The 12,550-nt window shown below is 46.3% G+C and overlaps 1 protein-coding gene across 1 annotated transcript in view; it reads right to left on the bottom strand.

The window, feature by feature from the left end:
- The window catches only part of Jpt1 (Jupiter microtubule associated homolog 1), a 20,166-nt gene that overhangs the window by 1,420 nt on the left and 6,196 nt on the right, over window positions 1-12,550 (bottom strand). The window contains exons 2-4 of the mRNA XM_005350727.3: window positions 5,335-5,477; window positions 4,749-4,849; window positions 3,487-3,505 (exon numbers count right to left, since the gene is read on the bottom strand). Coding sequence (XP_005350784.1) covers window positions 3,487-3,505; window positions 4,749-4,849; window positions 5,335-5,477 — 263 coding nt within the window. The remainder of the gene's footprint in view (window positions 1-3,486; window positions 3,506-4,748; window positions 4,850-5,334; window positions 5,478-12,550) is intronic.

Below are 12,550 nucleotides of genomic sequence, written 5' to 3' on the forward strand. Positions count from 1 at the left end.
CAGCAGTTAAAGTCATTGGCTGCTCTTCCAGTTCAGTTCCTTTGCCAGCACAAAGCGGCTCACAACCATTTTACTCCAATCCCAGGGTATCCAATACCCTCTACCCCCCCCCCCCATCGGTACACAGACATACATGCAGCAAAACACCCACAGGGGTAAACAAGGAACCAGGGGAGGGAGATAGATGGCTCAGCAGTTAAAGGTAAAGTCATTGGCTGCTCTTCCAGTTCAGTTCCTTTGCCAGCACAAAGCGGCTCACAACCATTTTACTCCAATCCCAGGGTATCCAATACCCTCTTCAGACCTCCTTGGACCCCCCCCCACACACACACAATCGGTACACAGACATACATGCAGCAAAACACCCATATACGTAAAATTAAAAAGCAAACATGGGGTTATTACTTCCACAGCAATTTGACAATAAATGCCAGTGTTCAAACTAGTAATTCTAAAGAGAAATACCTTTGTACAGCAATCCTGAAGATCAAGCCCAGGGTTTTGTAGTCAAAACATCAGCAACCCTGAAGATCAAGCCCAGGGCTTTGTACGTCAAAATAAACATTGTATGTACTAAATTGCTATTTAGCCCATCTACAAAATAACCAAACAAAGCTGCCAGTGCTGAGCAGACAGCGATTCACAGTAAACTTCAGGGTCAAAGGGAGAAATGTTGCCTCTGTCTTTAGGGAGGGAGGAAGACTGCTGTCCTAATTTCCTTTCTCCCCCATATCCATGGTTCTACTTTGGCAAGCTGAGGATAAGCCCAGGCCACTCACTCCTAAGGCCATCAGTTCCGGTGCGCCTCATTCTCCACCCGGACTCCGCCCTCACTTTTTCTTCCTTTCCTTCAGACAGGGTTTCATTATATATCCTTGGCTAGCCCTGGAACTCACCAAGATCCTCCTGCCTGTTTCCCAAGTGCTGGTATTAAAGACTACAGACATCCAGCTCATGAGCTGGTCACCACTGGTCCCTTCTCCCCCTTCTTCCTGCACCTGGAACCTGCACCCAGACTGTGCCTTGATTGTTCTGTTTCACCTTCCAGGGTGCTGGGACTAAAGACCCAGTCCGCCCCAAAGAGCCAGTCCAAATTCCTCCTTGAATCGACCCTTGTATCTGCTTGCCCAAAAGGCTGGACAATTTGCCTTCTATCCAACAGAGCCTTTCACTTGCAGATGCTCAGCACATCCTCCTTAACGCCGACTGAAATGGAGCTGCCCTTTATCCACCAAGGACCTTTGTTGTGACTTTATGACAAATGTGTAAAAGTTACAGCAGTTGGGAGCCCAGAATAACCGGGGAACATACATATGACCATTTAAAGAAGACTCCGCACTTGAGTTCAGTGAGCAGTTTCCCTAAGGAGCAGGGAGGGAACCATTATTCTGTGGGGCTCTCTCTTGTCTCCACACATCCCTAATTTTAAATTACATTCACCTGCTCAAATCAGATCAGCTAGCTAGGGCTGTATCTCAGTTGTAGAGCACTTGCTAACAGTCACAAGATGGTGGCTGTGTGTGCGAGGGGCTGTTTTTAGCAGGTTCTGTTAAGTATGGTCTAACAGTGGCAGTGTTGTGAAAATGTGGAGGAGGTCCCAAATCCAACCCTTATGCTGGCCAAAATGACAGAGAGACAGAGTGGCACATGCCTTTGATGCTCAAGGTTCTCTAAAGTCAAGGCCAGCTTGGTCTACAAAGTGACTTTTTTGGTCTGTTTTTCGAGACAGTTATATTTTGTATCCACAAGGAGGCACTAACATTTCCTTTGTTACTGTGGTAGGTATGTTTTGAGGCCTTTAAATTTCACCATAAAATTATATTTTAATGTGAAAATTAATATGTATTCAATTAAAATTGCTACCCTGGAACATTGTAAATTTTTCTTACGACTCTAGCTGTCCAGAACTAGCACTGTAGATCAGGCTGGCCTTGAACTCAGAGATCAGCCTGCCTCTGCCTCCTGAGTGCTGGCATTAAAAATGTGCACCCGGCTACAAAGTGATTTTCAGGCCACACACAGGACCATATATATAGTGAGATCCTGTTTTCTAAAAAATGTGGTTTTTGTTTGGTTTGGTTTTTTTCTTTTGAGACAGGATCTATGTAGTCCTGGCTGTCCTGGAAATATAAACCAGGCTGTCCTTGAACTCACACAGATCCTCATGCTGCCACCTCACCAATACCGGGAGATTAAAGGCCTGTGTCATTATGCCCATCCTAAAGCTTTATTTATAAGTGCTTCGCCTGAGCATGCATGATGCTTACAGGAGTCAGAGGAGGATGCTGGATCCCCTGAAACTAGAATAACAGACAGCCGTGAGACATCATGTAGGTGCGACTCAAACCTGAGTCCTCTGGAATAGTCAGTGCTCTTAATCACTGAGCCATCCCTCCAGTCCAGAACCTCTTATGAAAAAACTGGCAGTAAGCATATAATATTGGCCCGATTAATATGTTTCTTTTTAAAGAATTCTTTGGTTTGGGGTTTTTTTCTTTTTAGTAATCATTGTTTTTTCAAGACAGGGTTTCTCTGTAGCTTTGGAGCCTGTCCAGGAACTCACTCGCTCTGTAAACCAGGCTGGATCTCAAACTCACAGAGACCCACCTGTCTCTGCCTCCTGGCTTTTAGTACATTCCTAATAGAGTAAACCTTGACATCAGTGGGCCGACAGAAGATGCTCTGGAGGGTAAAAGCTCCAGCTCCCAAGTGCTGGATTAAAGGCTTGCGCTACATGACTTAAAATATACACACACACACACACAGTTTGGGTTTTAATTCTCTAAGTGATTTTACTTTTTATTTTTATGGGCATTGGTGTTCTGCCTGCATGTATGTTTGTGTGAAGGTATTGGATCCCTTGGACCTATAGTTACAGACAGTTGTGAGCTGACGCACGGGTGCTGGGAATTGAACCCAGGACCTCTGGAAGAAGACTCAGTGGTTAAAAGAGCACTTGCTACTCTCCAAAGAAACCAGGGTTTTGTTTTGTTGGGTTTTTTGTTTGTTTGTTTGTTTGTTTGTTTTTCAAGACAGGGTTTCTCTTTGTAGCCGTGGCTATCCTGGAACTCACTCCACAGACCAGGCTGGCTTCAAATTCAGACAGCGGCAGGCCTCTGTCTCCGAATCATTGTGATTAAATAAATGTATGTGTCACCACCGTCCGGCTAAAAAATATATTTTAATAAGTAAAATAAATGTGGTCACACTGACTACTCTCAACTCCATCCTTCCTTTCTGGAGTATGGTGGCCCCTGAGGTACACTCAGGGCTCTTTCCCTGAGTCACACATGAACTTAACCTCTGACAGCCCTACAGGAGCAGGGCAGCACGCAGACGGACAGACACACGATCTGCACAGGAACTCAGACCTCCGACAGCCCTACAGGAGCAGGGCAGCATGCAGACGGACAGACACACGATCTGCACATGAACTTAGACCTCTGACAGCACAGCAGGAGCAGGGCAGCACGCAAATGGACTTACCATGCATATCACCTTCTCCCTGGAAAAGAAAATTTCAAAATTAGTTACTGTTTTAATTCTGCAACTCAAAAAATGGTCATAGTTCAGAGTAGCTAATCTAGTTGAAATTAAATGTGAAGCCGGGCAGTGGTGGCGCACGCCTTTAATCCCAGCACTCGGGAGGCAGAGGCAGAGGCAGGCGGATCTCTGTGAGTTCAAGACCAGCCTGGTCTACAAGAGCTAATTCCAGGACAGGAACCAAAGCTACAAAAAAAAAACATGTCTCGGAAAAAGAAAAAAAAAAAAAAAAAAAATTAAATGTGAAATTCCATTTTGGCAAATGCATGATCCAGCAACAAACTCAATACAATCTGGGGCAATGCTACACAACTGTCCTGGACAATGAACACCCAATGCCAGTGACACACACACACACACACACACACACACACACATAGTCTTTTCTCAAACAGGGAGAGGTGAGCTGAGACTTCCCCTCTGTAGCTGATAGGCCCTCTCCACATCTGCTGCACAGCCTCCCCACACCTCAGGGTAACCAGACCGGAAGAGTTCCTTCCAGACACACCCAGGGGGCTCACTGGCAGCTCTATCTGCAGATGTGTCCCACAGTGACATCGGTGTTGTCATTTCCTGGAGTTCAACACAAACATTTAGACAACTGACATAGCCCTTCAACTCCAAGTTGCTAGCTAGATACAGGAGGTTCAAAGGAAGTGCAGTGCACGGGCTTCCGAAGGCCCCAGGGTTAATGCTGAGGGCCTAAGACTAACCTAATGGGAACACATTTAAGCGGATCAGTTATCTGACTCCCCGCTTCCCTTAGGTATTTGTTTGGAGGAGGGTCTCACGTAGCTCAGGCTGGCTTAGAACCCTGTGTAAATGATCCTGCTGCCACCACCATCGCGGTGCAGGGATTATCGCCATGAGTAATGGAATTTTGGTCTCATGTTGCAGTGCTGGGGGTGGGCCCAGGGCTTCTGGAAAGCTAAGAAAACACTCCACAAACTGAGCTCTGCCCCCAACCTATTGGCCTGGCTTTTTGTCTGATTTTATACTTTAATTTTCATCACCAAGTCTTAGCTCATTCCCTTAAGGAGATCTGAGCAATTAAAAAATGAACTTTTTTCAAGACAGGGCTTCTCTGTATAGCTCCAGCTGTCTTAGAACTCACTCTGAAGATCAGGCTAGCCTTGACTTCAGAGAACACTAAAGGCCTGCGATGCACCACCACCGCAGAGAGCCCACATTGTTCTCACACTGACCTTGAGGTCTAAGAAGTCTCCAGAACTCGCTTCAGAGGGGTTACTTCTCTGTGCTCCAGGTGACTCAGAATCTTCCCTGCCACCAGTAGTAGACTTGGCACCTAGAAACCAATACACACTTTCTTAGAGACTATAACAGAAGGGGCTAGAGAGGTAGCTCAGCCATTAAGAGCATGGGCTGACCAGGTTCTTCCTAGCACCCACATGTTCACATACAACATGAAGGCAAAACACTCACACACTTAGAAGAATTCCCAGTCACCCTGCCTGAGTCTACCCTATACTGGATTACAGGTGTGACGTGCACCCAGCCAGTGTTAGACTTCTTGCCTCTTTGGGTTCAGCCTTTGTTAGTCAATACCAAATCCAGCTGGATCAGTGACTTTGACAAGGGGTTACCTTGTAAAACCAGTCCCTGCTGGCGGGTATAGTGGTGTACACCTTTAATCCCAGCAGTGGGGGGGGGGGATCTCTGTGAGTTCAAGGTCAGTCTGGTCTAGGGTCTATGGAGTGAGTTCCTGGGCCCACAGGGCTAGTAAGGAGAAATCCTGTCTCAGTAACAAAAACAAGACAAACAAACCAGCACCTGCTGACTTTGCCCAAGATGGAGGGTTTTCTTCAGGTGTCCCAAAGATGCTAGAAGCCATCTTGTTCTTCCTCACAGGCTGTTCTGATGGCTCATCAAAGCCTAGTGAAAAATTGGATCCACCACCTGGAGGCCGCAAAACCCTGGAAACAACGGTAAGATGTCAGCTTCAGATCACACCGAAACACTCCTTGGCACAAATATGTTCAAATACCTTTCACTTCCCTTAGCCGTCTCCCCTGCTCCAAGACTGACTCGTCTAGCTAGGAACCCGCTGCTGGGGGTCCAAGGCCAACAGTGCTATCTGTAAGGTCATCCACCACACCCAAAGCTGCAACACTGGCCTGACCTCCAGATACAGACTGGTGTCCCTTAGAGAAAGGCTGAGAGGGAGAAGGGTCTCTCTGGGCTTAGCTGAATATATCTGCAAAGCCATTCAGAGAAACATCTTGTTATTTATTCATTTGGAAGAATTTCCAACTTAGACAAGGCAGCACACACCTGTGATCAGAACTTGGGAGACTGAGGCAGGACCTCCAGCCCCAGTGAACTATAGCATCAGATAGTCACCAAAGAGGATAAATAAAATTTTTATTCTCAACTAAATGAAAAACAAAAAAACCCAAAAAACAGAAGATGCTCAGCAGACAAGGGTGCTCACCTACTAAACCTGAAGACCTAAGTCAGATCCCCAGCACCCATGGTAGTTCACAAACATCTGTAGCTCTGTTCTGGAGAATCTGACACCCTCCTCTGGCCTCTGCAGGCACTGCACACTCGTGGTACAGACAAAACTCTCATATACATACAATTAAAATATCAGGGTTGGCCATATCTAAATCATAGTTCCCAAATCTATGGCTCAGGGAACACAATGGAAGAGGAGCCAGAAAGATTTAAGAGCCAGAACACCAGGATGTCTGCTGCAAAAACAGCCTCTCCTAAGCCGGGCGGTGGTGGCGCACGCCTTTAATCCCAGCACTCGGGAGGCAGAGGCAGGAGGATCTCTGTGAGTTCAAGACCAGCCTGGTCTACAAAAGCTAGTTACAGGACAGGCTCCAAAACCACAGAGAAACCCTGTCTCGAAAAACCAAAAAAAACCAAAAAAAAAAAACAAACAAAAAAAAAAAAAAAAAAAAAACAGCCTCTCCTAGAAATGGCTGTGCAACAAGCCTGGAGCAATGACACTATCAAAGAACATACTAGGGCTGGAGAGATGGCTCAGCAGTTAAGAGCACTGACTGCTCTTCAAAAGGTTCTGAGTTCAATTCCCAGCAACCACATGGTGGCTCACAACCATCTATAATGAGATCTGGTGCCCTCTTCTTGCCTGAATAACAATGTTATAATAATAATACTAATAACCGGTCTGATCCCTAGACAAAGAACTACAGGCGACTAATGATTTCTGGTAGAGGAAGAATTAATTAGCCTCCTCTCTTATTGGTTATCCAATACAAAAATGTCAGCTCTGTAACCATATACACACAAACAAGAAAAAAGGACTCAGTGGGCTGTGTTTGTATTTGCTCACACATACATATACACAGTTGGATGTAAAGGAGAAGAGAAGACGACCAATTTGCTAGTGAAGTGAGATGAGGGGCTGAGGGGAAGACAGAAAGTGATGGAATAAGATTTTAATTAAATATGTATAAATAAAAAAATAATCTGAAACTGGAGAGGTGGCTCAGCAGTGAAGAGTAGTGGCTGCTCTTTCAGAGGATCAGGGTTCAATTCTCAGCATCCACATGGCAGCTCACAAACATCTGTAACTCCAGTTCTGGGGAATCTTACATTCTCCTCTGGCCTCCATGGGTATCAGTCAAGTACATAGTAAACATACATACATGCAGGCAGAACACTTACATACATAAAATAAATGCAATCCTTCTTAAACATCAACAAATGTTGCTGAAAACCCCGAAGCCCACTTACTATCCCATTGCTCACCTTTTATAAAAATTGACTTAAAATTGCTGAAACCTAATGTAAGACCTAAGACTTTTGGAGCTGGAGAGCCGGCTAGGAATTCTGTATACTGCTTTTACTGAGGGACCCACGTTTGGTTCCCAGAACCCACACTAGAGCACACGGCCACTTGTAACTCTAGCTTTGCACACTGCACTCACATGCACACACAGATAGACACTTAATTGATACAACATAAAGGCAGGAGGTGGTGGCACACGCATTTAATCCCAGCACTCAGGAGGAAGAGGCAGGTGGATCTCTGAGTTCGAGGCCAGCCTGGTCAGAGAAAGTCCCAAGACAGGCTCTAAAGCTACACAGAGAAACCATGTCTTGCAAAACAAAAACAAACAGAACCACCCTTGGCCTCGGTAAGTAAAAGCATTTGCTAAGTTAAACCCAGCACCTCCAGTTGTTCCTTGGTCCCCATCACCTCCATCCCCCAAACCCTCCCCACCTTTTGTTTTCCAAGACAGAGTTCTCCTGTGTAACAGCCCTGGCTGACCTCAAACTCAGAGATCCTCCTTCCTCTGCCTCTCGACTGCTGGGATTAAATGTATGTGCCACCACCGCCTGCTTAAAGGACAGATAACTTTTTAGTATTTATTTACTTATGTATTCATTATGTACAATGTTCTGTAATATACATCTTCAGGCCAGAAGAGGACACCAGATCCCATTAGAGATGGTTGTGAGCCACCATGCAGTTGCTGGGAATTGAACTCAGGACCTCTAGAAGAGCAGCCAGTGCTCTTAACCACTGAGCCATCTCTCCAGTCCAAGGAAAGATAACTTAGGAAAGTTGGTTTTCCTCTTCCATGTGTGCCCCTGGGATCTAACTTGGGTCTTGAGGCCTGGCACAGGTGCCGTTACCCACTGAGCCATCTGGCCAGCTTCTGAAGAGCTCTAGCGTCAGCACTCACAAAGATGCATGTATGCCCATGTTTACTGTGGCACTGTCCACAAGCCAAGTGAGGTGAGCTTATGCCCCATCACAGAGAATGTGCCATACAAGCTCCGTGGAACTTTGTCAGCCAGAGGGTGGGGAGGGGGTAACTTGCTAGAGAATAGTTGTACCTGGAGATCTGTGTAGTAAATCAAGCGAACCAGATACAGAGAAACAAATACATCACATTTGTCCTCATTTATGGATCCTGTATTGCAGATACATAAAACCATTTCTATTTTGCCATGAAAGTAGAAGGGAGACCAGCAGGGAGAAGGGGGGGGGGTGCACTGGAAGCACAAAGCACACTTGAGACAAACTGTCTTTGTGAGCTAGGTGGTGACTCAAACCTGTAATCCCCGAATTTGGGAGTTGGAGAACTAAAAATCAAGGAACTCAGGGTCATCCTAGGCTGCATGGCAAATTTAGGCCAGCCTTGACTACCTGAGACCATCTTAAAACCAAAAAGAAAATCATGAACTAATAAAACCCATCAGTACGCACAATAAAGACATGCCCCCCCAAAAAATGTGTTTTGAACTGGGGTTTGGAAAGATGGCCCTGAGATTAGACGCACTTGTTGCTCTTGCAGGGAGCACTCACGTGGTGGTTTCCCAGCTCATCAGTCCCAGAGGGTCTGATGACCACTTTTGGACCCCAGGCACAGGCATGCATCTGACTGCCCTGCCAGAGCACCTACATGGCAGCTCACAACTGTCTGTAACTCCAGTTCTAGGAGATCCAACACCCATGGCAAAACACCAATGCACATAAGATAAAATTTAAGTGGCGCACGCCTTTAATCCCAGCACTCGGGAGGCAGAGGCAGGTGGATCTCTGTGAGTTCAAGACCAGCCTGGTCTACAGAGCTAGTTCCAGGACAGGCTCCAAAGCCACAGAGAAACCCTGTCTCGAAAAAAAAAACCAAAAAAAAAAAAAAAAAGATAAAATTTAAGGAAAAAAACACATAAAATAAATCTAAAAAATTTTTAATTTGAATGGATAAAAAAAATGACGCAATTAGGTAGGCATAGTGGCTCATGCTGCCGATTCTAGCACTCAAGAAGCTGAGGTAGGGGGCTGGAGAGATGGCTTAGTGGTTAAGAGCATTGCCTGTTCTTCCAAAGGTCCTGAGTTCAATTCCCAGCAACCACATGGTGGCTCACAACCATCTGTAAAGAGGTCTAGTGCCCTCTTCTGGCCTGCAGACATGCACACAGACAGAATACTGTCTACATAATAAATAAATATTTAAAAAAAAAAAAAGAAGCTGAGGTAGGCCAGCCAAGGCAATAGACTAAGATCCTGTCTCAAGATATCAAAAAATAAAGTGTGTTTGTTTCCACGTCTTTCTAGTTTATTCATTTCTGGTTGTAAAGTCAACAGATAGGCAAAAATATGCTGCGACAAGAATCCTTTACAATTGCTTCATGGCTTGATAACACGTTCAATTTCATAAAGCCTGTGTACCTGGAGAGGGCCTTCCCCAGCACCCGCTGTGTCTGGTAGATCTAGATGCTGCCTGATTGACAGGTTGTGGCTCAGCCTGTAATCCCAACACTCAAGAGGCCAAAGCAGAAGACCACAGTTAAATTCAAGGCCAACCTGAGCTACACAGACTGTCAGAGAGAAGCTAGGCAGCACACACTGTGATCCCAGCACTAGGGAAACAGTAGGGTAACCTGGTCTACATGGCAGGGGGCAGGAGTGAGAAGGGCATCCTAGGTACAAGAGGAAAGCCAGATAGCAACAGGAAGTTGACAGAGAGATAAATACTTGCCAGGATAGTACCTTGTGTATACAAGATGCTTTTCCAGCACAGGAGAACAGATGAAAGGTGCCTATAATTCTAGGCAATTTAAAACACAGCAAGTTTCAACCCCGGAGCTGGGGTGGAGAGCAAGATCAGCAGCCTCAGCGACTTGGGAGACTAAGGTAGGAGAGTCAGGAGTCAAGCAGGTAGATAGCACCTTAGGCAACATGTGTCCCAAATATACAGGCAGTGTCCTTGGCTACAGCGTTTATTTTATGTGTGCTCCCTCCCCATGGGAAGCACGGAAACCAAGGCGGGCACTTCTGTCACAACCTGCCACTACTGCCACTGTGGTGACCAAAATAAGCCGGGTCTTCTTCTATATAAAAAAAAAAAAAAATCATTCTGTGTGTGGGTGGTTTATCTGCACACATGTCTGTATACATGTATGAGCATGCCTGGTGCCTGAGGACAAAGAGGGTGTGCCTCTCTCCTGGGACTGGAGTCACCACGTGGACACTGGGAAACAAACCAGGCCCTAGAAAAGCAGTCAGAGCTCTGAAGGACTGAGCCATTTCTCAGCCCCACTACCTTAACACAAGGACATTCATTATGGGAGTGGGAAGACAAAGTGGAAGAGCAGCTGGGTATAGTAGCTGGGTATAGGGTTAGGGTTAGGGTTAGGGTTAGGGTTAGGGTTAGGGTTTAGGGGTTAGGGGTTAGGGGTTAGGGTTAATCCCAGCACTCCAGGGCTGGGGTGGGGGCAGAGGCAGGGAGATCTGTGAGTTCCAGGCCAGCCTGGTCTACACAGTGAGACCCTGTTTCAAAGGAAAATCCACTGGTAGAGCACTTGCCTACCCTGTGTGAGGCCCTTGGTCTGACACTGCAAACCCAACCAGAGACAAGCAGGGAGGGGAAGGGGAAGGCTGCTGGGAGAGGCCACACACCTGTAATACCAAGCACTGCAGGGCAAAGGGGCAGGAAGATTACAATTCCAGTCCACCTGGGCTGCAGAAACGTTTAACCAAAAAGAGACTGAGGCTGAAAACCTGCTGTTTCCTGACCCAGTATGTTAAATGCTACAAGTTTCATTTTTTGAGACAGGGTCACAGGTAGTAGTAGCGCAGGCTGATATGGAACCCCTGGATTGTCTTGCCACGGGCCCTTGTTTGGAATGTGCCTTTTGTCCAATCACATTACACAGCTTCAATCTCACCTGTGAACAGAGCAATGCCGACTCTGTAAAAACCCAAAAGGCAGTTAGTTAGTTAGGTGCAGCGGTACACACCTTTAATCTTCTGAGTCCTAAGCCAAACTGGTCTACATAGTTGGGTTGGTTAGCTGCAGGATAGCCAGGGCTATGCAGAAGGTCCCTGCCTCAAAGAACAAACAAAACACAGGCGAGCCTCTGGGTGGTTCACACTGGAGGCTCCTGGAGGGCAAGCACCTACACTGGCCAGGGAAGTCCAGCACCTACCTACCTACCTCCTCTCTACTCTAAACCTAATTATACCCTTCAGGATAAACCCATAAATCTAAGCGTTTCCATAAATTTTATGGCAAATTAATTAAACCTAGGAATCCTGACTTACAGGCAGTTGGTTAAAAGCACAGGACAAGAAAAAGGGGAGGGGGGGCAAAAGTCATGCTCTGTATCTCGTGCCTATAATCAGAATGTGGGTGCCGAGGTCTGGTGTGACTGTGAAGGCAGCAGGGACTAAAGTGAATTCCGGACTAGCCAGGCTAGAAATGGAACTGTGCCTTAAAAAGAAAGAAAAAGAAAAGCGGCTACGAGTACAGTTCAGTTGGAAGAACATTCGCCTAGCATGCCCAGCTTCCCGGACTACAGACACTGGGCATGGTGGGCACCGTCCATGTGTGGCTGCACTATTCCAGGTGTCACAACCAATCCGATGAGAGCAGCCACATCTACCCATGGCACATCTGCTAGCGGGTGGGGGCCACACCTGAAGTGACAGGAATCCACGTGGTTGGTTTTCCCTCCTCAGACTAGAAAATGAACACCATTCAGAACAAGGTATACTTATTAGGGAAACGGTATAAAGACATATAAACACACAACTGTGAACAAACCTCAAATGCACAAAACTCCTCAGCCCCTAGTGCTGGGATTACAGACGTGAGCTACTATGTCCAGCTGGGAACAGACTTCCTAAGGGATCCAGTGTTAACTGCCTAACCTCTATGCCTCAGGTTTTTCTATAAAATGAGGGGAGGGAATAGTATCTGTCCCATCAGACTGTTATTATAGGGACATCATACAAATATATATAAATCTGGAACATAGAGATCATGTACATAAGCTATTATTATAACCATCTACAAGTCACCATGATGCTACAAGGGTGTTCCCTCTCACTAATGGATTTCAGATTAATAAATCTTAAAAATACATGCATGCGGCTGGGCAGTGGTGGCGCACGCCTTTAATCCCAGCACTGAGGAGGCAGAGGCAGGCAGATCTCTGGAGTTCGAGGCCAGCCTGGTCTACAAGAGCTAGTTCCAGGACAGGCACCAAAGCTACA

The sequence above is a fragment of the Microtus ochrogaster genome, chromosome 7 (genome assembly GCF_000317375.1).
Source record: "Microtus ochrogaster isolate Prairie Vole_2 chromosome 7, MicOch1.0, whole genome shotgun sequence".
Lineage (NCBI taxonomy): Eukaryota > Metazoa > Chordata > Mammalia > Rodentia > Cricetidae > Microtus > Microtus ochrogaster.